The sequence below is a fragment of the Canis lupus genome, chromosome 4 (genome assembly GCF_003254725.2).
Source record: "Canis lupus dingo isolate Sandy chromosome 4, ASM325472v2, whole genome shotgun sequence".
Lineage (NCBI taxonomy): Eukaryota > Metazoa > Chordata > Mammalia > Carnivora > Canidae > Canis > Canis lupus.
In genome coordinates this window covers 20,875,338-20,902,352 of record NC_064246.1, presented here as the reverse complement: position 1 = coordinate 20,902,352, position 27,015 = coordinate 20,875,338, and the positions used below count along the sequence as shown (strand labels likewise).

General features: G+C 53.7%; 2 protein-coding genes across 7 annotated transcripts in view; one reads left to right on the top strand and one right to left on the bottom strand.

Moving 5' to 3' along the window:
* The first annotated feature begins 5,333 nt into the window (after positions 1-5,333).
* Positions 5,334-19,536, top strand: TACR2 (tachykinin receptor 2). 2 transcript variants are annotated; one of them, XM_025435323.3, is made up of 5 exons: positions 5,336-6,379; positions 10,775-10,969; positions 14,122-14,275; positions 15,529-15,725; positions 18,085-19,536. In XM_025435323.3, exons 1-5 carry the CDS (start codon positions 5,988-5,990, stop codon positions 18,299-18,301), a joined length of 1,155 nt encoding a protein of 384 aa, XP_025291108.1. In that variant the 5' UTR covers positions 5,336-5,987; the 3' UTR covers positions 18,302-19,536. The 2 variants fall into 2 exon arrangements, with proteins under 2 accessions (XP_035570931.1, XP_025291108.1); XM_035715038.2 differs by lacking the exon at positions 10,775-10,969 and having other exon boundaries at positions 5,334-6,379.
* Positions 19,537-20,214: 678 nt separating this feature from the next.
* HK1 (hexokinase 1) overlaps positions 20,215-27,015 on the bottom strand; it is a 119,898-nt gene continuing 113,097 nt past the window's right edge. For all 5 annotated transcript variants that reach the window (XM_025435319.3, XM_025435321.3, XM_025435320.3 and 2 more), the window contains 3 exons: positions 26,692-26,847; positions 22,672-22,905; positions 20,215-21,111 (listed from right to left, as the gene is read on the bottom strand). In XM_025435319.3, coding sequence (XP_025291104.1) covers positions 20,967-21,111; positions 22,672-22,905; positions 26,692-26,847 — 535 coding nt within the window. In that variant the 3' untranslated portion in view covers positions 20,215-20,966. The remainder of the gene's footprint in view (positions 21,112-22,671; positions 22,906-26,691; positions 26,848-27,015) is intronic.

Here is a 27,015-nt window from a genome sequence, read left to right as displayed (position 1 = left end):
GAAATGCCAATATTTTTTTCATCTCCCGGAAGATCTGAAGATTAACATTTCCATGCCTCTGGGGAAAGCAGGTTTCTCTGGTGGCTGGTGTTCTGGGCCTTACCCAAGATGCCACGAAAGAGCGAGAAGCATGGTGAGAATTGGAAGAAGACGCTGAGTGTTTACAGAAGCAGAACTTCCTAAGAAGGTGGGGAGGAGAGAGGACTGTGGAACCAGGAAAAGTAAGCATTCGGTCCCCTGTCCCCAGCAGGGCCCTGGGAGGGATGGTCCCGGTGGAGGGAAGGTGGTGCACTCTGCAGGGCTGGGTCCCTGGGATCGGATCCCCAGTAAGCCCCAAGTTCTCAGGTCCCAGGCAGGCCTGAGAAGAGTCCCCTGCCATCAAGGACTCTACAGAAGCAGAGAGAAAAGCCTCTCCAAAGTGACATGTGTGCATTAATGACCAGCAAAGGCCCCATCCCACATGCCTTGGCACTATAGATAGCTCCGTGCCGGGGGTGGGTCAGTGGAACCCCAGGAGAAATAAGATTGGATTTCCCTGCCGGCTCAACAAGGTGGGGACTCAGAGTGAAGATTAAGGAGATTTTTCAGAGAGGTTTCGGAGGAAGAGAGAATAAGGAAATGGGACCCTTCTGGCACCCCTGGGTGCACAAACTGAGATTTGTGCTTGCTGTATCTCCTATTCCTTTCTGGAAGAACCCTGGCCTTGCTGCCCAGATAGAGGTTCGTTCCATGTCCCCTCCTTACTTCCATGGGCCACTTGAGTGGCAGCACCCTCTCACTCCCTGCACCCACAAAGTCCTCTCCCTCCCTGCTCTGAGGCTTGCAGCTCATGGTGTCACCCATTTGACATACGGGTATGGTGAGTTCTCTGATGATGCCGGGACTTGGCTCCCCACCTTGGCCAGGAGCTTCATGAAGGTAGGAGACATGATCCTTTCTCCTAACCCTGGGCCGATCACTAGAGGCCCTGCCTGGTGGAGAGGCTTGCAGGGCCCAGAGTCTCAGCAGAGGCTCCCATCCTTTGTCAGCCTCTCATCACCTCATCCACGCTACAGGACTTGCTGCCACACGTGCCCGACAACACCGTGTCTAAAGACCCAGCTGCCTCTGGGATGACCCTGTGACCCAACCAGCAAGTGGGTGTTGTGATGTCCCCCCTCCTCCAGGACAAGGCTTGCCTACCTGCTTCCTCCTCCGCCTGCCATAGATGGGCAGATTTTGCTGGAGCCTGATGCTGACAAATGAACTCACTTTGTGCTAAGAGGCTCTGAGGTCTGTGTACACCAGGAGCACAGCAGATGTAAACACTGGCGGCCTCTCTTCCCCAGCTAGATAAACTTCAGGCTTTCAGGACAAGGCACTGCCCCAGCACACTCACAGTGTTTAACCAAAATGTCAGCTACAACCCATACTCTTGGCAGAAGCCACCTCTCCCTCTCCCAGCTGAAGGCCCAGATTCTGGGCCACTGATGCGGAGGCCAGGGAGCGGGGGTACAGAGCTCATCTCCGAAATGGGCCAGCCTGGGACCCTCTGCTGTATGGACGAAGGGTAGCTATCTGCGAGGAATAAATCCTGTGATGACCCTGATGTCCTCCAAAAGCCCTGCCTGACCTATGAAGACATGTCCTTTTAAAGTTTAGATCCTGTGAAAATCAGAATGTTACTCCCTCATCCCTGACACGGTGATATTTTAAACCTTTTTTTTTTTTTTTTTTTGGTGTTTGTCGTTCATTAGTTCACCTGACATTTATGGAACATCCACTTGGTGCTGATTGCCAAGCACTGTACTGCCCCACCCCGGCAAAGCTGCCTCAAAGGCCACATTAGTGCTCAACACACTAATTTAAGGCTTTCATACCTATGTAAGGTATCAATAGATGATAGATAGATAGATAGATAGATAGATAGATAGATGATAGAGATGATTCCTCATCCCTCACCCCTGAGTCATATTTTAAATGTAATCCATCATTATCATTCAACTAACATTTATAGGAGCCTTATGATGTGCTGGCCAGTCTCCTAGACACCGGACATAAGACACAATCCAGGACACCCATGTGACAGGGAGGGGACCCCAGGTTGATGGTCGTGATAGGTCTGATAGAGAGGAGGTGGGCAGGCTGGTAGAGGCTGTGCCAGACAGAGGTTATCAGAGTTGGGGACCCACCTCACAGGCTTTGGGGTCTGGGGCAAGTCTTCCCCTCTCGGAGTTCCCAGCCTTCTCCAAATGAAGAACTAGATCAGGGATCCTCTGAATTTCATGAGCCAAGAATTTCAAAACCTAACTGATGGAACCATGGAGGTCGCCAAGATTTTATTACACTGAGTAAGGAATTTTGGAGAAAAAGGAAAGCCAGCCTAGCAACTGCCATCTGCCATCACATTATTTCATAAAAGAAAGGACACTTTAGCCCCAAAGCAGGAAGGGTTAGTCTCAGAACGAAGGTTGGGCTTGCAAACTGGATTCACTTAGCCGAGTAAACAGCTCACTCCTTGTCATTGCTGTCCTCCTTCTGCCCGGTCCAGGTGAGCTGGGGCTGCCTAGATGCCCCGAGGCACCAATGTCCCACGGTGCTGTGCATCACCTGCTGGAGCCATGACCAAGTGGCCGAAGCCCAGCACCATCTCCAGGCCGAAGACATGGTCAGATGACTTCCAACAGCAGGGATTAAAGGAGCGTCCAGCCCATATCACTGGAACCCCCTTTTCTGTTCTATCCACTTCCTTCATCCCTGCAGCTGTCCATCTCACCTGTCTTCCAGATGCCCTGGAAAGCCTTCCTGCCCACCTCCAGCCTTCAAGCCTCCTGGGGCCAGGTAGCACGAATCACGAGGAGCACCTAGGAGCACATGCCCTACGTCATGAGGAAGGCTGCCGCTCAGCAGGGTGGACACGGTCCTGTGCTTCCCAGACCCCCTTCGAGCCGCTGGCATGTCTCTGCAGACTGTCAGCTGTCACCCACTTCAGCCCATGTCTCGGCTGCAGAGCGCTGCCTTGTCCAAGGTTCCCGTCCTTTCTTGGGGGCGGCCTACATGCAGTGACGGGTGGATGGCCACATTTGCCCAGCACAAGGCAGCACTCAAGGGCCACTCCAGTTCAGAGCAACCAGCCCAGCGGGGTTGTGTCATCCATCACAGATCAGCTCACTCCTCCTCCACCCACTCCTGCTTCTCTCCCCTCCCTTCCCCAGGTATCATCCCAAAGCACCCTCCCACACCCTCTAAACACCCTGCCTCTAAAGTCAGAATCCGAGTTGCTCACCAGGTACCCAACCTGCACCACTGGCTCAGCCAATTGGCCAGACCCCATGGGCAGCCTTTCCCCCTCCCCCACGTCCTGGTGGAGGGACCTTCCCATACACAACCCTCCGTGAGCAAACTGGAGGCTTCATGTGTCCATAGGAGCTAAAGGACCTTAGATTTCTTTTCTTGTTTTAACAAAGACTAGCCTTCAAGACGCCTGTCTAGTGATGGACCCATCAGGCCAGCTCTGAGCAGCACGTGCACAGGTTTATAAATAAGTTAATTTAAAAATAAATAAAAATAAATAAATAAGTTAATTAAATCTTTTAAAAAAGAGAACATGACTTAAGGGGAAATGAAAAGTCTTAGATTTAATAGCTCCAACATTGAATCCCCTTACATATACATCAAAAGTGGTGGGATGTTGCAAGAGGAAGACCAAGTACGATTCCGGGCTTCTATAACTGGTGGCATGCTCTCAGGTTCCCAGCCTGGCACTGTCGCTTGCACCTGAGGCTCAACAAATTCTGGCTGCCCGGGAACAAGAGGGAGAAGAGCAAAGAAGCCCCAAAACTGAGTGGGTGCTGCTGCCATAGCCAAGAGATGTCAAAGGCAGAGGCCCGGGGACACCTGGGTGGCTCAGTGGTTGAGTGTCTGCCTTGGGCTCAGGTCGAGATCCTGGGGTCCTGGGATTAAGTCCCGAATCGGGCTCCCTGCAGGGAGCCTGCTTCTCCCTCTACCTATGTCTCTGCCTCTCTCTCTCTCTCTCTCTCTCTCTGTCTCATGAATAAATAAATAAATAATCTTAAAAAAAAGAAAAAGGCAGAGGCCCATCAGCCAGGGACAGACATCTAGAGGATGGTGGCCAACTGCAGAGAGGGAACAGGCCTCTGCTCCATGGCCTGGCCAGGGCTGGAGCCTCTTGCATCGGGGGCCGAGGCTGGGAGGGCCCCTCAGTGCACACACCCCCGGGAGGAGTAGGGACCCAGCAAGCAGCCCTGCTCAAGGAGCAAGGCAGGGTCCCCTAAAGACCACACACACCTAGCGCGGCAGCACAGCAGAGCCACCCCGGTGGTGAATGAGCACCTTCCGCTGTTCTCAAGCCGCACCCGCAGGGACCGCACGCCCGAAGGTGTGCACAGGTGCACCAGCGCTTACACACATCAGCTACACGCAGTAGCTTGGAAACAGCTACCTCACACAGTACCCGACACACATGTAGAGCTGGTGACCAAGAACAGATGCCTGTGGACAAACCCAACCAGCCCCTCAGGCCTTTGTGGGGGTCACAGAAGAGGCAGCGAGCCCCATCCTTGTCCTAAGAGAGTGAGGCCCCTGGACCAGCAGTATCAGTATCACCAGAGAACTTGCCAGAAGTGCTCCGAGTTCTGCTTCTCCCTCCTGCCGAGCCCTGAGCAGTCTCTGGGGCCTCCTCTGTGTCTACAACTCCCCTGTCATGCTTCCTATGAGCCGGCCCCAGTGCTAAATAGACCCTGTGCGCATTAGCTCATTTAAAACTCACAAACAGGGGCACCTGGCTGGCTTAGTGGTTGAGCGTCTGCCTTTGGCTCAGGTCATGATCCCAGGGTCCTGGGATCAAGTCCTGCATCGGGCTCCCTGCATGGAGCCTGCTTCTCCCTCTGTCTGTATCTCTGCCTCCCTCTCTGTGTCTCTCATGAATAAATAAATAAAATCTTAAAAAAAAAAAAAAACCCTCACAAATACACCATGAGATGTACACCTTGTTTCCCACCTTTGTTCAGATGACAAAGTCGAAGTTCGGTAACCTTAAGAGGCTTGCCCGGAGTAACCCAGGTAGCCCCAAACTCAGCCCAGCTCCCAAGAGTGGGCTCCTAATTGCTTTCTAGATGTAGCTCCTGGCCTGGGCTGAGTGTAAACAACCCCCGCCCACCACCACCACCGCCACCCACTGGGACTGTACCTCCATGCCCTCCCCCGCCACCCTCTATTTCCCCTGGGTCTCTTCCTGCCCAGGCATGCAGTCCTAAATCTTTTCTCAAGAGACAAGGCTGGGCCATCCAAACAGGGGGTGGGACAAGGGGCGGGAGCTAGAGCTGCACCTCGTGAGCAAAGCAGCGCCTCTGCCAAGGCCCTCGCCTGCCCGGCCTAGGGGAGCAGCAGGGAAGGCAGTGGCTCCAAGTGCTGGCAGTTGGCAGACTGGTGAGCATGTCCCAGACCACAGCCCAGCCTGCACCCCAAAGCCTGAACAGAGCCTGCTGTGCAGCTGACCCGTGGAACCCAAAGGCTGCCGCTGTGTGTTCATCTGATCCAGAAAGTTTCCCGAATGGGGGGACCTGGGTTTGAGTCCTGGCTTGTCACCAACTTACTGAGTGACCTGGGCTGGTCACATCCCCTCTTGGAATCTGTTCTTCCTTTCTGCAAAAAAGTGGTTGACTGATGATTTCCAAGGATGTTTCCTGCTGAAACTGTGTGTTGGATTCTAGATTTCCATGTGACATTTGGGAAGTCTGGCCAGGACATGGGAATCTGAAATGCGAACGGCTCTGGACCCGGCTGTCTGCTCAGCCCACTTCATCTTCACTTGAAACTTGGGAGTGATCCCCTCTGTGTCCTCCCGTGCCCAGCTCTGCACCTACTCCTCTCTCCCCTACGTACTCACGCACCCAAGAGGGTTTCTCTTCTATAGCATATCTGGACAGGGCACCGGTGCTCAGGAGGAGCGAGGAGTCAGGCCCCTGGTCCCAGACCCAGGGGCAGCCATGGGGGCCCATGCCATTGTGACTGACGCCAACATCTCGTCCAGCCTTGAGAACAACACCACGGGCATCACGGCCTTCTCCATGCCCGGCTGGCAGCTGGCACTGTGGGCCACCGCCTACCTGGTCCTGGTGTTGGTGGCCGTGACGGGCAATGCCACGGTCATCTGGATCATCCTGGCCCATCAAAGAATGCGCACAGTCACCAATTACTTCATCGTCAACCTGGCCCTGGCTGACCTCTGCATGGCCGCCTTCAACGCTGCCTTCAATTTCGTCTACGCCAGCCACAACATCTGGTACTTTGGCCGTGCCTTCTGTCATTTCCAGAACCTCTTCCCCATCACAGCCATGTTCGTCAGCATCTACTCCATGACCGCCATCGCCGCTGACAGGCAAGAGGGGGCGGTGGGGAAGCTATGGGAAACTGTCTCACTTGGTTGGGGCTCAGACAGGGCTGGTGACTTGCCTGCAGTCACACAGCAGGTTAAGGGTAGAACTTAGGGAACCGCCTCCCAACCGGATTGTGATCCAAAAGTATGCCTCCCGAAGGCAGGAAGCCGTGGAACCAAAGCAGGCAAAGTTGAGGTTAGACACAAGGAAGACCTTGGCACTAGATGGTTGTTCAAAGCTTTAGGGAGAGAACGACTGTGTTTAGGGACGTTCTGGAATGTTCTCTGGAGGTGATCCTTTGTGTGTGTGTGTGTGTGTGTGTGTCTTCCTTTTACTACAAGGAAATTGCTTAGATTTTTGTCTATTCTTAGATGTTTTGGAGGGAGACTTTAATATTGCATACAATTACCACGTAATTATAATGGGTCCAGTTATTTTCCCAATGCTGTTCTCAGGGGGCTGCAGGCTGTGACCTTCTGCTGATGGCTGCAGGGAGGGATGGAGGAGGGCTCTGTGGGGCCATTTGAAGCTGGTTGGGGAGGGCAGGGAAACGTTTGGACTCAGAAGGAGACTGTGTGACCCTAGAGGAGTATGGTTGAGCCAGAAAATGAAAAGGGACACTGAAAGTCATCAGGTGTGTGTGGGAGATGGGACACTCCCCGGGGACCCTCAGAAACACAGCCCCCGTGTCAGGATGGTTTAAGGAGGCATGATGCCCACTGGCCACACCCACCCCCCTACCCCCGGTCTCCATCCCCAACTACCTGCCCAGCAACACAGAGCAGCTGGCTTTTCTGCTCTGGGCAGTTTTTCTATAGAGTTTTCCTAAGGATTTTGTTTAAGAAATGTATTTCTACTGGTCAAAAATGAAAAGTTCGAAAACCATTTGCGTAGGCCAAGCTTGATTTTTGTATCCGGGGCCCCTGAGCCTAGAAACAAGCAGGATTGATGGCAAGTCAGGGGCAGGACCAGGGGCCCAGAACCCAGGCCTCTCCACTCTCAGTAAGAGGCACATCCCTCACCACCCGATCACAATCTCCAGCCCTACCAGAAGCACCTTGGTCCCCCTGGACGTTTCTGCAAATCCACTAGCATTTCCTTTTCATTCACTCAACAAATATTTGAGTGTTCCCTCTGCTTCGGGCACTGGGGAATGTACACCAGTGGGAAAAATAGTCCTTGAAGTCAGGCTCCAAGGAACAACCATATCTGGGGCCGGGGAAGGCTGTATATGGACTGGAGAGGGCAGGTGGGAGCCAGGAGACGAGGCAGGAGGCTGCTGAGTAATAATCCAGGTGAGAGACGATGGTGCTCAGAGATCCAGGCCAGAACAGTGAAAACTCATCTATTCATTTCTTCATTCCGATGTTCCGTGCCGGCAACGTACAGACGCTGCTCTGGGCATTGGGGAGAAAAACAGCCAAAGATGCCTGCCCTGGTGAGAATTTAAATAACAAACACATGAATAAACTGTACGTTGTATTTTGAGGTCACGGGTGCTGAGGGGCAAGGGGACCTGAGGTGCCCAGCTGTGTGTCAGGGTCGGGCGGGGGCAGGTTGTAGTAAGAGACCGGGTGTGGGGTGGACCCTCCTGCGGGGTGGGTTTTTGGAGGGTAGATGGAAGGAGGAGGGGAGAGAGAGAGTGAGCCGCATTAGCTCTGGGGAAGGAACATTCCAGGGAGCAGCAGGGCCCGCGGCAGGATCACCCCCGGTGTGCATGAGGAGCCCCAAGGAGGGCCGTCCTCCCGGAGACAGCGTGGAAAACCTCCGGGCTCACGGAGTCGGCACTCACCTTATGCCCCAAACACCCAGATGTGACCCCCTGCGCAGGCCAAGGATGCCCTACTGTCCTGGCCTTGTCTCAAGGTTCGGATCAATCCCAGAGAGAAATGGGTCATCCCAGACCAAAGCCACTTCTGGTGGATTTCAAGGAAACAAGTAGATGGGGCTACCCATGCTTTCAAACCCCAACCCCCTGCTGCCTGCAGGTGCTTCTCAAGCATCTCAAGCCAATCCCAAGAGCGCGATGACTTCAGTCCCACTTTACAGAAGAGGGAAAAGCTCGAGGGAGCCTTGGGTTGTTTGCTCAGGACTCTACTGGAAGGTAGTGAAGTCAGGACTCAACTTCCAATCAGTATGAATCCAAAGTCCCAGACCCGCCCCTCCACTGGCTAGTCACCTGCCTCCTCTGCGGGGAGGGGACACTGAGGAAATGGCCACCCCTCCTGTCCTGCTGACACACTCAGCTGGGGTCCAGGCTGCGAGGGGCAGAGCTGGCCCAGGGCCCAGCCACGGTCACAGAAGGGGGTCAGTGTCTCAGGGAGAGGAGGAAGGGGTCACCAATCATCTGGTGCAAACTCCAGGAACCTGTGACGGCAGACTGTGCACAGAAATCCCAGGGGCCGTGAGCTTCCCTGAGGGTGAAAAGTCACCCCAAAGGGAGGCAGCACCCCACATTTTGCTGGGACTCCAGCCCCGATGGAAACCACAGACCCCTCTGCTGCGCAGAAATCTCAAAGGGACCGCCTGTAGCCATCGCTACTTAAAAACGACAGTGGGTTCCAGACCCGCCGCTAGATCTTGTTGTTTAGAGAGTTGATAAAGAAGTGTATTTCTATGTCCCAAACGTACATATTTTAAGATTTTATTTATTTGAGAAACAGAGACAGAGTGAGCAGGAGGGGGAGGGAGAAGGGATCTGAAGCCGACTCCACGCTGAGTGCAGAGCCCTACATGGAGCTCGATCTCACAACCGAGAGCAGGACCTAAGCCGAAACCAAGTCTGACCCTTCACCAGCTAGCCACCCAGACGCCCCTATTTTATATTTTGACAACTGTATTTGAGTATAACTGGTTGTCTTTGTAATCTTGTGTAATTTATTCATGCAAAAACCATATTCTGAGGAGGGCACGTGGGCTTCACCAGGTGGCCAACAGGCCCATGACGCAGGGAGCCCCAGCTCCAGGCCCATCCCCTCCCTCTTCCGAGGCAGCAACCTAAGCCCCAGGTCACACAGCACCGCACAGTAGAGGCAGTATAGGGGCAGAGGTGGGGCCCTGTGTCTTTGGTGGGTGGTGCTCTTTGGATCCTTTGGCCTTGGAAGCAGGCGGCTACCCCACTCTCTCCCTTCCCCAGCCCGGGCACTTCTCGGAGGCCTCAGCCCCACTAGGCTCCAGGACATGCCCACAGTGGCCTCAGAGGTTCTGGAAGCAGAGGGGAGATACATAACCTGGCTCAGAGCCAGTGCTACCTCTTCCAAGCTGGTTCCTCCACTTCTCCAAGCCCTAGTCTCTTGGTGCAGGAAATGGAGAGACCAACCCGTGCCTGAGACAGTCGATCACCAGGCACCGGGGTGCCAAACAGCAGCTCGAATCCCCACAGATTCCCCAGAGAGAGGCAGGAGCTGAGGAGACAAGCCTGCTTCTGGCTGACTTCTTGGAAGAGGTGGCCTTTCAGTTGGACTTTAATGAATCCAGAAGGGAAGAAAAAATTTTAGGCTAAGGGGGAAGAAATACCCCCACAGAGGGTCACACAGGTAGGGCCGTTCCTTGACCAGAGAGAGCCAGGGCAGGTGCGGGAAGCAGCGACACAGGGGGCTGGAAAGTGCGTTGGCCGTGCGCAGAGGGCCTTGAATGCTGAGTTTAAAGGTTTGGACCTGCTCCGTTTGATAATGTAACCACGGCCGTATGTGCCTATTTACTTTGAAATTAATTAAAATTTAAAATTCAGGGACCCTGGGTGGCTCAGTGGTTGAACGTCTGCCTTTGGCTCAGGTTGTGATCCCGGGATCGAGTCCCACATCGGGGTCCCCTCAGGGAGCCTGCTTCTCCCTCTGCCCGTGTCTCTGCCTCTCTGTGTGTGTTTCTCATAAATAAATACATAAAATCTTTTCAAAAAAATTTTTAAATTCAGTTCCTCAGTCAGATTAGCCACACTCCCAGTGTTTGTAGCTGTGTGTGGTTAGTGGCAACTGAACAGGACAGTACATAGAGTATTTCCACCACTGAAGAAAGCAAGTGGGCAGCACTGGTTTGGGCTTTGTCGGGGTGACTGTCAGGCTCTGCTAAGGCTTCTGAGCAGAAGAGAGACCGGCACGGGGCAGGGGGCTCGGCTGGGCTGAGCTACAGGCAAGTGTCCCGAGTGGACCACTCTCTTGTGACCATCTGAGAGCAAGTCCACCCTCAGAGGGAAGCAGTGAGGTGGGGCCTGGGCTGGGGTTTTGGCTGCTAGAGTGCTGTGTGGCTGTGGGAGAGTAACCAGCCCAGGTGGCTCTCTGCAGGTCCCCAGCAGCAGTGAGGGGTGGGGCGGGGGGTGATGGGGCTACAGGGGAGACACAGGGGATGGGGATGGCTCTGATGGGAGGCTGCCCACCACTCACCCAGCCCTCTGCTCACAGGTACGTGGCCATCGTCCACCCCTTCCAGCCCCGGCTCTCTGCCCCAGGCACCAGAGCGGTGATTGCTGGCATCTGGCTGCTGGCCCTGGCCCTCGCCTTCCCCCAGTGCTTCTACTCCACCATCACCATGGACCAGGGCGCCACCAAGTGTGTGGTGGTGTGGCCTGAGGACAACGGCAGCAAGATGCTCCTTTTGTAAGGCCCTGGCGGGGGGGGGGGGGGGGGGGGGGGGGCACATGCACATGTGTGTGCGGGTGCATACCCCGGAGAATGTATGTGCGTGCACACGTGGGTGTGCACATGCGTCTGTGAGGGTGTTTGGGATTGTGTGAAAACACAGTTGGCGCTTACCAAGAGTCAGGCTTTGCATACACGAAGCCCTTCGATTCTCTAACCCTATGAGCCACGCATGCATGCTTCTTCCCATTCTTCGGATGAGGGAACCGGAGCGCTAGAAACTAAGCACTGTGCCCAAGGTGGCACAGCTGGCAGGTAGTGAGGCCACGGGCCGTCCTGCCCCACGCCCACCACGTCCCCGCCACCCCGCGGCTCAGACAAGGACTGTCCTCGTCCTCGGATGAGGATGTGAACGTGTGCCCGTGTGCACAGGGTGCTACCGTGCAGCTGCGAGCGCGGGTGTGCGCGCAGGTGTGTCTGGGGGAGGGGCACTGGGCGCCCAGGCCACAGAGGGTCGCGGTCGCAGGCGGGGAGAAAGGGCAGGGCCGGGAGCCCGGGACGTTCGGCGGAGGCGTGGAGCCTGCCTGTCTCCTACTGCCGAGCCGGCGACCCGGGGGCAGTCCTCTTCCTTTCCCGGCCTCAGTGGGTCTAGCAGAGGCTGGAGACCTGCTTGAGGCTCGCGGCTGGCGCGGGCGGGAGGCCGGCTCCGCTCTGCGGGCTGCTCTCGGGCGGGGCCCGCGGGGGCCGGGCCAGGGCGGCGGCGGCAGAGGCGGGACCCGCAGCGTCAGCGCAGCCCCCGGCGCACCGCGGACCCCGTCCGCGCAGGTCAAGCAGGCGACAGCTGCGAGCAAGCCCGGAGGCGGCGGATTTGGCCCCGCCCAGGCCCGGCCGCCGCGGGGGCGCACGAGCAGGCGCTGAGCGCAGGCCCCGCCCCGCCCCGCCCCGCCCCACGTGGCCTCCGTCGGGCCCCCGCCCCACGCAGGAGAGGGCCCCGCTGGGTGCCCCTCGGAGCCGGGGAAGACGCCTGAGAAGCCGGGTCCCGGGGACCGAGGGGTTTGCGGGGCGGGCCCTGCCTGCGGCCCCCGCCCTCCGTCCGTGCACCCCCGCTCTGCAGGCCCCGGGGCCCCCAGGCAGGTGTCGGGGGGCTATTCTGTGCCTGACCACTGGGGGGCAGTGTTTCTCCACCTTACTACAGGCCTCTCGCCCGAGAGGGGGACCCGTATTCACTCTGGGGACCCCGCCCGGGCTCTGTGGCGATGGGGAGTCCCAACCCCGATTCAGGCACCGAGGGGACACAGGGCAGATGTGCGCTCGGAAGGCGATGCTCCGGTGTTACCTAGAATTCTGCGAGGATCTGGGGAAAGCCTGGTTTTATGAGTGCAAATGTGTTCCTTGTTCTCGGTGGAGGAACTCCTGGGATTTAGATTGGGGGCTGCATCCTCACAGGCTCCCATCCTGGCTGTGCAGGCATCTGATGAGATTACAGGTGCCCTGTCCAGGAAAGTGCAAGTGAACCTCCCCACACCCCCAAAATCAAAATACGACAAAGCCCAGGCTCTGAGAGGAGGCAGTTCTGATTTTTGGCAGATTCCCGAAGCCGATCCCCAGGGCTCTTTGGTTTGGTGCTCCCTTCTGGGTAGGACCCGAGCCCAGAGTGAACTCCTATCCTGAAGCAGATCCCAGGAAAGAATGAGGCAACAGCGAGAGAGAGAGGTCACTCCTACTTGGGAAGGATCTTAGATTACCTCCTCATTTTACAAATGGGGAAGCAGACCGAGGAAGAGGTCGCACTTTGAAGTTAGAGTCTGAGCAAGAGCTCAGTTCTGATGTCACAGAGCTGGCCTTCGGTGGCAGGGAGATCGTTGGGGTGATTACATCTCTAGAGCTGTTTCCTAGGCCACAGGCCTCCTGAACCTCTCTGAGCCTGTTTCCCCCTCCAGACACTGAGGCAGGTAGCCCTGCTGATCCTCTAGCTCCATCTAGCTCAGACTCTCTGTGACCTTACAATGAAGGTAACATGAGAGGGGCCTGGCCTTCGCTGCTCCTCCCTGCCCTTACCTGCTCCACAGGGCATCTAGGAGTCCCCAAACCTTCACTTATGAGCATACTTGCCCAAAGGGCAAGTAAGCGGAATTCTAAAAACAGACTTTAGAGAAGATATTTGCCAAAGCCACCCACTCCTCTCCCTCTGGGTGGTGGCGCCTCTTGAAAAGGGGCCCAGCAAGGCTGGCACACAGGATGTGTGGGGCGGGGCCTTGGGAACACATCAGCCCTCCTAGAATAAGGTCACGTGGCAGGGCCGTGGGTCTCAGGCCCCTCCACCACGTGCCCATATCTGGGCCTCGTCCGAGAGTTGCTGCAGCATCACTCAGAAACCAGAATGGACAGGACACCTCTCCTTTACACTTTCCACAAGGAAAAGAAACTGCTCAACACAGCCCTCCACAGGCATTAGATGAGAAATCGTCAGTGTGTTCTGGGCCACTTGCTCCAAGGTGGTGCGAGAGAAAGCCTGCTGACGTGAGCCATGCTCCCAACCCAGTGCTGATGGGCAGGAAGAGACAACCCGTATCACGTACAGTGTGGCACTGTCGCCACTGCCCCCTTCCCCGATAAGGGTGTCGGTGCAGGATGGAACCGTATCAACTCCAGAAAATCTACCTCTCCAGACGGACAGACGCAGCTATAGATTATATATATCATCTATCCAGTGTGTATGTGCAGAGACGTATCATATACACACAAATGACCCGGGAAGAAAATACTCTATATTGTTAATATTTGTGAGAATATAATAAGTAATTTTACTGCCTCCTTTGTATTAATGTATAATGGCATCTTAAAGGTTAAACGAATGTACTATTTGGTTAACTTTTTCATTCCTATTTATTTCCTTTTTTGGTAGCATTTGTCTATCACCCGGAGGAATGCAGAGATAAAGCTGGTGTCCGTCTTGCAGCAGGGGACGCCCTCTTTGGGCATATATGCTAGCCAATGTCGTTCTCTTTTTCCCTTTAAATTAAAACAAGGCTTTGGGAGGCGGCCCAAGGGGGTGGGGGAGGGCAGCCGGAGTTGGCTCAGGGGGCGCACGGGGTCAGGGGGACAGAGCGCGGGCGGATGCCCAAGTCGCTCCCGGCCGTCCGGTGCCCAGCCCTTGGCTCTCCCTCCAGGTACCACCTGGTGGTGATCGCCCTCATCTACGTGCTGCCTCTCTTGGTGATGCTCCTCGCCTACAGTGTCATCGGCCTCACTCTCTGGAGACGCGAGGTTCCCAGGCACCAGGTGCACGGCGCCAGCCTGCGCCACCTGCGAGCCAAGAAGAAGGTGGGCGCCGGGGGCGGGGGCGGGGCTCGGCGGGGGCGGGGCCGGACCGGACCCCGCCCCTAAGGGGGAGCTGTTGAGGATAAGATGCCCCTAACTTGCCCTTGTCCCAAGTCCCTGGCCAGAGTTTGAGTTCGTTGTTCCCAGGAGGATAGACTGGCCTTTGGCCAAATGCGAAGTTAAAGGAAATTACCCAGAATGTTACAAGAATCGGAGAATCCTAAAGCCCCATAGAATCTCAGAGATCTTAGAATGATAGATTCTCAAAATCTTAGACTTTTTGCATGATTGGAGTGTTGAATTTAAGAAGCCCCACAGAACAACGGGAGGCTCCTGCCTAGAATCACAAGAGAATTCTCAAATGCTGGAACTGCAGACCTCGGATGCGAGAGCGTGGAGACTGGTTTGGAATCCAGTTGTACCCAGTCTGCCTTGGATTTCCAACCCAAGTACCAGTGTCCCCTCCCCTCCCTGCCTATCAGAGCCACCCCAGGGTCCTGATGCAGCATTCTATGATTCAGACCTCCTCCACTCTCTCCCAATCAAAGCCTCTCTCTGCTGTGCCAGCTTCCTTCTAGGCATCCAGGGGAGGCAATGGTTAATCCTATCAGGTATCAGGTCAACATCTTGGCTTCACGTCTGCTATTGGGCACTTTCCATAGGGCCATTCCAGGAGGTAGTCAGATATGTGACACCGTCTGAGTGTCCCTCATAAAGACCCGGTCTCCACTTGCCATCATTGGCTTGTCCTCCATTCCTCATGGGGTACTGGGCCATGCTCACAGGGGCCTGCAGAGACCAGGCCATGAGGGGGGAAGGTCAGGGAACTGGCTCCTGGGCCGATGCTGGGGTCCCCGACTAGATTCTCACTACTTATAAGTAGAAGGGCTATGGCAGACACAGATCCCAGGGAGAAGGGCACTGGAGAACCCATAGCTGGCATAGGGGACCTCCCCCAAGGCTGGGCTCGGGTCCTCCCCTCACCCACACTCCAGGGAGGGGAGCTGCTCTGAGGGAAGGGGTCTGAGACACCTGCTAGATGAGGTGGCCACTGAGCTGGGTTTCAAGGTGTTGAGGACTTGAAAGAGAGAACATCAGTGTGGGCAGAGGTGCGGGGCCCAGGAGTCAAGGCAGTGTATGCTCCGGGGGACTGAGGGCTTCCCAGGCTGGTGTGAGGGGAGCCCTGGTGCCACCCTGGGAGGATTGGGGTGTGGTGCTTCCAGGCTGAGGTGTGACCTGAGCCTCTCCCGGCCCAGTTTGTGAAGACCATGGTGCTGGTGGTGGTGACATTTGCCATCTGCTGGCTGCCCTACCACTTCTACTTCATCCTGGGCAGCTTCCAGGAGGACATCTACTACCACAAGTTCATCCAGCAGGTGTACTTGGCGCTCTTCTGGCTGGCCATGAGCTCCACAATGTACAATCCCATCATCTACTGCTGCCTCAACCACAGGTGAGCCATCAGTCCAGCCCCCCTCTCCTCAGCCCTCAGGGACCCATGGCCTGGCCCCATCTGGGCTCCCCTGTGTAGCTGAAGCCTGTGTGCCCCCCTCCCGCATGGGGTTGCTGGCCTCAGAGTGAGCCCCCAGCACAATCCTCACTGTGTCTGGGCCTGGCCTGAGCCCCACCTCCTCCTGAAAGCCTGGTCCCATTGCCCAGGCCATAGTTCTGTCTGTCTGCTCCTGCTCTCTCCTCAGGGGCTTCATCTGGGACAAGAAGAGAGAAGGCAGGGACAGAGATGGAGGGAAGTGAGAGAATTGTGATTTTTTTTTGAGTGTTTATTGGGTGCCAGAATCCTCCATTGTCTCCTGAGAGGTAAAAAGTAGATAATAGGAGGAAGAGAGGCGCTATCCCCATTTTACAGATGAGGAAACTGAGCCCCAGAAAGGAAGATACCTCATCTTGTGCAGCAAGCAATGGAGCCAGGATTCCATGGATCCCCAAGGCCTATAACCTTGACCCCACATCACACCTTTCTCTTGATGCAGCTTCTAGGAGAACTTGGACACAGGACTGTCATGTCAGGGAGGGGCCCCTGGCCCTCCATGTCTGGGCATTGGTCACTCTTCTGGTGACACAGTCCCTGAGAGTCTGAACAAGTCTCCAGGCTCCACAGGCTAGGTTTCTGAAATAACTTTGGAATAATGCTCCTGGCGGGAGTCTTCATTCATTCAAAACATGTTCACGAGGGGCTCCGTGTGCCCTGCCCCAAGCACCTGGGATACCCCCCAGGTGCCACGATTTCTTGCCTCAGGGAGCTGACATTCTAGTGGGGAGACAGACGATAAGCAAGCGTGATGAGTAGATGAACCACACAGCGTATTAGGTGGTGCGTTTGATGGAAAAAAGGAAAACCAGAGCTGGGGATGGGAGGACAGGAAGTGCTAGATGAGGATTGAATGGGCCCTGCCACTGTGTGGGGAAGGGCTCTAAGCAGAGGGAACAGCCAAGGCAAGGGTCCTGCAGTCAAGGTAAGGCCTTGGGCCGGCACCCTGTCTGACATGAGGAGGCCAGCGGGGCTCTGATTTGGGAGACATGTACTCTGACTTCCTTTTAAAAGAATCAGTCCAGCAGTGTGTTGGCCCTGGACCACAGGGGAGGGGCAAGCACAGAAGCAGGCAGGTGGGGAGGTTATGGCAAGGATCAAGGTGAGAGGTGGGGGGGGGGGTGCGGTCAGACAGGGGTGAGAAGTGGTCAGAGTCTGGCTACTACTAAGGTAGAGCCAACAGGACCTGATGGAGGGGAGGTGGATGTAAGAGAAGGATGACTCACAGGTTCCAGGCCTGAGCAGCTGGAAGGATGGAGTTGTCAGTTGTCAGGAATGGAGAGGGGGATGGCCAAGGGGGGTGCGGTGGGGGCTGGGAGGGGGAGCCCCAGGGGGGACATTCTGAGTATGGGCAGAGGGGCAAAGGCCATGAAGCTCCCATGATAGAGGCATTTGTTGGGTCACACCATGGAATCCTGGAGAGCAACAAGGTGAAGAACCAAAGTCAGGCCTGTTTTGCAACACAGAACCTTGCGTCTCCTGGGGACAGTCCGGGGTCACCCAGGGTCCCCTTGATCTCTGCTCCTCTCCAACAGGCCAGTGTTCTCTCTCTGCCAGGCAATTTCCTCCACTGCCATCTGCTTCCCCTTCTGATTTACCTTTAGTGCAGCCATGGGGAAAGTTATTTTTTTTTTAATTTTCATTTATTTATGATAGTCACAGAGAGAGAGAGAGAGGCAGAGACACAGGCAGAGGGAGAAGCAGGCTCCATGCACCGGGAGCCCGATGTGGGATTTGATCCCGGGTCTCCAGGATCGCGCCCTGGGCCAAAGGCAGGCGCCAAACCACTGTGCCACCCAGGGATCCCGGGAGAGTTATTTTTTAAGAAAATACACCAAAATGTTGTAGCTCCCTGTACATGTTTTCTTGCAAAGCAGCCCCCTTGGGAGAGCATCCTTATTCCACCTAACACCACTGAAGCCCTAATTTCTTAAGACTCCACTGGAATACTCCTTTAGAAGCCAATTAACCAGTCAAATAAGAAAATGTGTTGTTTCTTTAAACTGTATTTGGTTTCTGTTTGTCTGTAATAACACATGGTCTACTTTGGCTTAATCACCCACTGCAATCACTAGATTTAGCCCCACATTCCTTCCAGGTGTTTCCAAAAATCAAACACACTCAGGAATGCATCTCTAACGAGACACCAAATAGTGACAGGCAATTAGGAATGAGAGGACGCGTCCTGGAGGTTGGGGGCAGCCACGCGGCAGTTCCCAAACTGTCCCCTTCACCCTTCCGCTCATGGTGACCCTCTGTCTCCTAGGTTTCGCTCTGGATTCCGGCTTGCTTTCCGTTGCTGCCCGTGGGTCACGCCAACTGAGGAGGATAAGATTGAGCTGACTCACACTCCATCCCTCTCTGCGAGGATCAACAGGTGCCACACTAAAGAGACTTTCTTCATGGCTGGGGAGACTGCCCTTTCTCCGGCTACCAATGGGCAGGCCAGGGGTCCCCAAGATGGGTTACCTGATGAACCCTGAAGCCCTGTGCCTGGTTGCTGCTGAGGCTTTGCACCCTTTGAGAAGCAGCCACTTGAGAGGTCCAGATCTGAAAGTTTGACCCATATGCCCCAGCCTTCACTATATCAGTGGAAAAACAAGATGGCTCCAGGAGCTCTGCAAGTAGATACTAACTCCGAGAGCGCCCAGCCACCCCTCCGGCCATGCTTCACAGCACCCAGGAAGAGTCCAAGAAGATAGTATGACCTAGCACTTCCCTAATCTGGGAGTTGCAAGCTCAGGTGCCTTTCTGGGGCATATAACTGAATGAGTGAATTGGATCCAGTATTTAAAAAAAAAAAAAAACTCCAAATGTGATCAAAGGCAACTGACTTCCAGCATTGGAGTAATGGGATGGTGGGAACTGGAGGGCATATGCCTCCAAATGAGACAGCAGCCCTGATCAGCTCTGGACAAATGTTGCCATGTGGCAATGGGAGCACACTGTTGCCACATCTTCTGAATCTTTTAAGACACACCAGGTATCCAGATTTGCAAGACTTCCAGACTTGTTAAATTTGGCTCACATTTTTATGAATATTGGCTAAACCAAACAAAACATACCTATGGACATAGGCACCCCCACCATGATACCGATTTATTCTTAGGCAAAAGACACAGGTAGGAAGCTTCTTATTTTGCAAAGCCCATCACCTATGAGTCGATCCCTGGCTTCTCTGCCTCAGCATCTGAACTCAGATCCAGGCCAGTGTAGATGGTGGTTAAAAGTCCAAAGGAGCCTCGGCTGTGTTGCCTCAGACAAGTCACTGTGACCCTCAGCCTCTTCTTCTCCCAGTGACAAAACTGCCCCACAGGGATGCTGCGAGGAAGACTGAAGGGAGGCCCATAAACTAGCATGCCGAACATATAAGAAGTGCTTAATGAGCAGCAGGGATGATTTTTTATCACCACCAAGCTAGCCATGGATGCCTCCAGGAAGTGAGCGGCAGCTGGCACCCTTGCTCCAGCAGCAAGAAGCTGGCTGGCAGGGATTGCCAACCATCTCGACTCCCAGGGAGCTCCAGGCCTGGCCCAGTCCACTCCGAGGACACACTTTTCCCTGCTTGCCCACTCACCCTGCACACCCCACTGCCCTTCCAGAAGAACCACGTGACACTGTAAATGCAGAGCAAGAGTTTAATGCTATCTGTGTTCCCCATGAAGACCCCTGTGCCATAGGCGCTGGCAGTGCCAAATAAAGGGACTCCCGCCTTAAACCAAGTGAACGTGCAACTAGTCTCAGGGGAAGCCATGTAGAGCCATAGCCCCAGCTTGGGAGAACCACATGGCACCTTGATCTCAGGGTGCAGGACACGGACTGATGTATGATGCACTGGTGGGTCATGGGGTGGAGCAGCAACCTCAAGGGGTAGGGATGAAAGGGTCAGATGAGGCTCCATTTCCTACAGAAGGCATTAATTTAAAATGGGAGAGGAGAACAGTGCAGGCAAGCTGCTCCCCTGGGCTGTTGCAAGACTTCATCTGTGTTAGAGCAGGGGCTATACACCATCTGTTCCCTTGGAGCTGGCAGCCGGTGGGGATGGCCAGTGATGCACTGTCCTCTCCTTAAACCCACACGGCCTCTGGGGGCCCAGGCTATCGGACGACAGAGGCCTTCCATCACTTTACCTTCTTAAAGGTGCCAGGTAAGACCATGGGGCTAGAGCAGGGACCTGGCCAGGCAGGTGCTGGAAAACAAGGGGCAAGGCTAGTGCTGTGACACTTCGTAGAGGGCAGAGACGTTATTGTACCAAACGAAGGCTGGGGGCTGAAGCACATAATCTTCATTTCAAACTCCCTCCCCTCCCCACCCAACCCAGGATCCCCAGAGCTTGGTCATCACACCATCCCCACACATCCTCCCCGCTCTCCAGCCACCAAGCATCACTCAGGTCTTGGAATTGGTACAAAGTTTACTAGGTCATACAACATGGCTCACAAAAGCAATGGGGAATTCCAATGAGGGCACTGTTTGTTGGTTTGGTTCCTTTTACCCAAATGGAGACAAGACACTTTCCCACAGAACTGCCCACCTCCCCCCACCCCCAAGACAGACAGAATGCAAGACTGTCACGAAGTGGCTCTGACCAGTTCCACGGACACACGACTCAGTGGCATGGACACGTCCTGATGGGATCCTCGGGACGCCAGACAGCAGTGGGTGCTGGGACGGGAGGAAGCAGCTAAGATGCCCCTGGGAGGAGGAGTCCCGGCAGTGTCTGCTGGTGATAATACATTTCACACAGGGGATGTGTCCCCAAGGACGGGCTGCAGAGGCCCCATAAGGCCTGGCGGATGGCGTGACTTTTCATCTTGGGCCAATAAATAACTCTGTCAGACGAATGCAGAGACTGGAAATGGGCGCCACTAAACTTCACACGTGGGGAGCGTACGACCAGGTTGAAATCAGATCATGCAGAGTGGCAGGGCAGGTGAGGAGGGGCCGGAGTGGGGAGAGATTATCAACAGCACACGCTCTATTCTGTACCCTACGTTATGCGCCATTAGCTGGCTCGGCTTCCCTCCCCGCTGCGGCGGTGGCGGGCTCTGGCGCCGGCGGCTCCCCCCGCACGGCTCACTGGGAGGGACGGGGTCACCGCCCCAAGAGAGAAGTGCTGGAAGGGCAGCAGGCTGGGGGCCGGTACTCTTAGCTGCTCGTCTCTTCCCGGAGCCGGACGCCCACCGCCGTGATGAGGGCAGCCCCCTTGCCGCTGCCGTCTTCGGACAGGAGGAAGGACACGTTACATTTTGGTGACAGTTCCTTCACGGTTTGGTACATGATTCTGGAGAAGCTGAAAACGACAACACAGGGGAAGGGTGAGTAGAGGAGATGGGGAGAAACGCTGGACCCACGCGAGGATGCCGCAGGACCCTGACGACAGGGGGACAACCAAGATGGGAGGGGCTGCTTAGGAGAGGACACTGGGTTTGCTGCCAATCCTACTGCCACGAGTCTTTGGCAGGTAGGAACAACTGAGAGTCTAGAAAGAAGTGACTGCATGGCTTATCAGGGCCGGGACACGAATAACGCACTGACACACCCAGCCCCAAAGCCCGGGGTGTCTGGAGGACCGGATATCAGGAAGGGTGCTAGGGCCTCGATGTGGCCCAGCACCAGGGCAGCTGGGCCGGTGACATGGAAACAGACACCGTGAAGGCCCCACTGTGCCCCGAGACCTCCCTGCTCATCACCATCCATGACCCAACACCTAGCATCATCAGAAGACAAGAGAGGCGGGCCCCAGTGAAAGATAATCTCGCAGTGACAGGTGACTCCGGGTCCCTACATGGCGGGCTGACAGTGAGAGCGCGACAGGCTGAAGCAGCTCAGGCGGTGGGGCTCTCAGCGGTGATGCCGACTGCCCTCTGTTGAGCCCCTACCAGAGCCTGTCCTACACCTTATATACTGATTTCCAGTCCTGCCCATGGCTGTCATCCCGTGAGAAAGACGACACTCGGCAGTGCAGCCTCCATACCATGGTGCCAGGATTACATCCAAGGTGTATGGCTCTGAATCTAGCTCTCAGCCCTGCCAGTGTGCTTCCCCAGGTGACGAAGAGGACAGCTATGATGGTGGGGAGGTGGGGGCAAGACAACCAGCTCCATCCCCAGCCGTGGCCGTGAGGCAAGCAGCTAACGCCTACAATGATCTGGGTGAGGTAGCTTTTAAGTACAGTGACGTTATGGCCCAGTTTACCTGGGATGGTCCCAGTGTAATTATTAGCGGCACTCTCCTCACTGGCAAAAGCACCCCAGTTTATATGATAAATAATATGGTCACTAGATTCCTAAGAGCCAAGCTTGGGGAGGTGAGGTACATGAAAGGGCAGGCGGGGCCAAATATCCTCCTTGGGCACAGAGTGTCAGGCACTTGACCATGACGAGGCCACTCCCCACCCCTCTGCCTGCCCTGCAAGCCTCTTGAGAAACTGATCTAGCAGGTGAACAAGGCAACGCGCCCTCCTCCCTCCATCCTTCACTTCCTCTCCCCACGTACCAAGCACAGCCTCCTGGGCAGGCTGCAGCTACCCAGCTGGACGGGGAAGCCCACACCCACCCTGGCCTCGGACTCTGCCTGGCCCAAGAGGGGGCCCAGGAGGAGTGGGGAGGGGGGCGTGCGATGCCACTGGCATGCGCTGACCAAGGGAAGCCACTAGTCTCCAAGGATCCCAGTTAAGCTCCAGAGCGGCTCATGCCCTGGACCAGGCAAGGCTCAGTCCCTGAATGCACAGCCTTCGTTCGGGTCCTGGTGAGGAACTTTCCTGGTGGGACTCCCATCCTGCGGTCCCATACCATCAGGGGACCTCGCCAGCCCAGGCAGCTCTGCCACTCCAACTGGAAGCCCCACTCACTGCGGATGAAGCTTGTAGAGTGTGCCATCCACGCCCACAGTCACGTTGAGGTGGTCCAGCCCTCTGTTCTCGCGGATCTTGTCCACCACGGCAGCCATGCCCGCACCACACAGCTGCGCGGCCCGCTTGGACACCACCCCGCACACGGTCTTGACGAGGATACTGTCGTCACAGGTGCTGTTCAGGCCCAGCTGCTGGAGGATGGCCCGGACCTGGAGCAGCGCTAATCGGTCACTGTGGGGGACAAAACCAGAGGGCTGGAATGAAGTGGGACTGCCCAGAGCAGCCTGGGAGCTGACTCCAGCCCCAAAACACTGTCCTTACCATGAGTAGGGTTGTGGGGGCTTCCTTCCTCCAAAACATCACTTATTTATTTTTATTCATTTATATCTTTTTTAAGATTTTATTTTTTAAAGTAACCTCTACACCCAACACGGGGCTCAAACTCAAAATCCCAAGATCAAGAGCTGAATGCTCTACTGGCTGAGCTGGCCAGGCGCCCCTGTTTATTTTTAAGTGATACCAAAAGTATTACACCTGAAATTGTAGAAAATTTGGCAAATATAGAAAACTTAAAATTCTAAAATTAAAACTATTCACAACACCAGAAGCAATGCTATTAACACTTTAATATTTTTCCTTCTAATCTACTTTTCTTAAATGTCAATAAATGAGCTTCTTATGATATGCAAAATGGGCTCATCTTTTATCTGTGGTTTCCTTTCTGCCTTTTTTTCCCCCTACTTCACACTTCTGAGCTATTTCCCACATCCTTGTCTGAGAACAGGACCGGAAATAGCTGCCATAGTACTCCATTCTGGGGATGCACCCTAATTTATTTAGCCAGTTTGGAGAAAATGACATTGTTTGCAACTTTCTGCTATTATGAAGTAACACTCTGATAAAGTTTCCTGTTTATAAACCTTTGTGTGCAACTCTGCTTTTCCCCTTAGGAGATACATTTCTGGGTCAAAGGTACTTTGATACATATTGCCAAGTGCCTTTCAGGAGGTTGTGTCCATTTTCTTTTTCCCTCTCTCTCCAGCTGAGTTTCCACTATACTTGTCCCCAGTGGAAGGGATCACTTTAAAAAACATGCTAACAGGGATGCTTGGCTGGCTCGGTAGGAAGAGGATAGGACTCATGATCTTGGGGTCACAGGTCCAAGCCCCACGTTGGGTATATAGAGATTACTAAAAAAATAAACTTAAAAAAAAAAGTAGTAATGGCATCATGCTGCAGTGTGGTTTGTATCCTTCTCTATTTGAGAGAAAGACTTTTTTCAAAAAATTTTGCTTATTGCCCATATGAACTACTATTATGGCAAGACTTGTTATTCTCTTGGGATATTTGTCTTGATCTTATTGAATGGAAAGAGAGGACAATGACCAACAGTGATGGCAAGGGTGGTAAGAGCAGCCAGCCTTTCTGAAGCTGTATATGAAGCATGTGACAAATGCTTCATATACATCACTTCATTTCCCCCTAACAGCCCACCGTTGTGTGTACGGTTACCTCCATTTTCAAGACAAGGAGACTGAGGCTGGGAGCACTGAGTAACTCACTCAAAGCAAACAGCAGGTCTCAAGACCAGCTCTGTCGAAGCCCCTGCCCACTGCCCAGCACTCTGCTGCCCAGCGCTTGCATATATAATGCGAATGGTTTCCATAGCTTGCTATTTGCCTCAGGTTTATTGCCAAATTTTTTTTTAACTTACAGAAGATATGTAGCTAAATTTGGCAATTTTGGGGATCCCCAGGTGGCTCAGTGGTTGAGCATCTGCCTTTGGCTCAGGGCATGATCCCAGGGTTCTGGAATCGAGTCCTGCATCAGGCTCCCTGCAGGGAACCTGCCTCTCCCTCTGCCCATGTATCTGCCTCTCTCTCTCTCTGTCTCTTATGAATAAATATTTTTTTTAATTTGGCAAATTTTTTCTTTCTTGCTTTGCTTTCATTTTATTTTTAAATTCCAGTATAATTAATGTTGCTATTATTCTTAAAAAGACCTTTCCCACTACTTCATACCCATTAGGATAGCTATAATTTAAAAAACAGGGGTGCTTGGGTTTCTTTGGTTAGACTCAGGTAATGATCTCAGGATCCTGGGATCAAGCCCCACATCGGGCCCCCTGCTCAGCAGCGAGTCTGTTTCTCCCTCTCCTTCTGCCCCACCCCCTTGCTAGTGTGCGCAGTCACTCTCTCTCTCAAATAAATAAATAAAATCTGTAAAAAAAAAAAATACAACAACAACAGAAAACAAGTGTTGGGCAAAGATGTGGAGAAATCGAACCCTGGTGTGTACCACGGGTGGCAGTGTAAAATGGTGCAGCCACTGTGGAAAGCAGTGTAGTGGTTCCTCAAATATTAAAAATAAAATTATATCTAATCTAGCAATTCCACGTACAGGTATTTACCCCCAAAGAATTGCAAGCAGGACTCAATCGTGTATTTTTATCCTCATGTTCATAGCAGCATTATTCACTGTAGCCAAAAGGTGGAAGCAACGCAAGTGTCCAAGGACAGACAGATGGATAAACAAAATATGATCTATACATAGAGTATTATTCATCCTTAAAATGGAAAGAAATTCTGACACACGGTACAACATGGATGAACCTTGAGAATGCTATGCCAAGTAAAATAAGCCAGTTACAAAAAGACAAAAACTGTATGATTCCACTTACATGGGTGTGTACAGTCAAATCCAAAGAGACACAAAGTAGAAGGGTGGGTGCCAGGGACTGGGGGGATGGGGAGTTGCTGTTTAAGGGGTAGGGTAGTTCAGGGTGATGTAAAAGTTCTGGAAGTGAACAGTGGTGATGGTTACACAGCACTGTGAATGTACTTAATGCCACTGAACCGTAGATGTCAAAATAGTAACAATGGTAAATTTCATGTTATGTATATTTGACACTTAAAAAATGTTAAATTCAATTATATTTTCTTCTAGTTCTTCTATGGCTCCTATTTTGCCCACTCAGCTCTTGGCTGCATTTGGAATGACAGAAAGAGGGGAGAACTTGTTTCCTGGTCTGTAAATGAGCGCCCAGAACCAGCTGCTGACAGCCTCTTCCTTTCCAGCTGCGGTGAAATGCTACTACCCGGTGCACTCAGGCCCACCAGGGCCAGTGCGCTGGGGCCTTGTGTCTGCTGCTAGCACTTCACTGCTTGGGTTCTGGTGGGCAGTGAGTTTGACGTACAAGTTACAGATACGGAGATGCCTGGGTGGCTCAGCAGTTGAGCATCTGCCTTTGGCTCAGGGTGTGATCCCGGAGACCTGGGATTGAGTCCCATGTTGGGCTTCCTGCATGGAGCCTGCTTCTTCCTCTGCCTGTGTCTCTGCCTCTCTCTCTCTCTGCCTCTCATGAATAAATAAATACAATCTTTAAAACAAACAAAAAACAAGTTACAGATATAGACATGGGGGAAAGCGATGAGCAGGCTCCAGCGTGGCCCACATTAATATTGCTTTTATGACCATTCTAAAAACAAGTTGGTTTTTGCTTTTGCAGAGCACCCTGCCCTCTTCTCATATTTCACCATGGAAGAGGCAAAGGCAGGGATGAAGCAATCACGGCACAGAAGAAAACGGGAAGAAGACAAAGCAACTTGTGGGGCTCACTCACTGGGTGACCAACAGCCCAATCCCAGCCTGCCTTTCAGATGAATGCAGGTGGGACTAGACCTATGGCTCTTGGCTCTGCTGGTCTCAGTGCCCTTCGACATTAGTATCTATAATGCACCTTTATCCTGAAATGGAGTCCATACAACTTTACTTATACACAAGACTTCCAACAAATACACATAATGCTCCAACATAAAGAATGAAGAGAAGGAAAATTATTTATAATAAAATTATATTATTTCAATCTGTAGCTAGCTGCTCATGGCCTACTACTCCAGATGTAGGGGGAACCCCTCACAAATGATAAAACATCCCATGAGGGGCCTCCACACCCATACTGATCCCCTGGCCACATGGACCTCTAACAGATCTGTGGGGACACCCCTCATCACTCACCTCTCAATCTGGGAAAGATATTTGGTCTGAAAGATGCCCCGAGTCTTCAGTGTCTCAGAGATCTGCCCGCGGAAGAGGAACCCCTTCTTGGTGAAGTCAATCAAGATGTTACGGACAATCTCCCCCAGGTACATACCACTAATCATCTTCTCGAACCTGAAAACAGGAGCAGAGGCTGGTATCTATGTGTAGCCTTTGGTCTTCCAGTAGTCCTGGGCGTCTTCCTGCCCCTTGAGAGCATCACCACCTGCACACCCAGCCCTGCGCTCTCAGCAGAGGCAGAGGGAGGCCAGGAAGGGCAAAGGGATCTTTAACCCTCCCCAG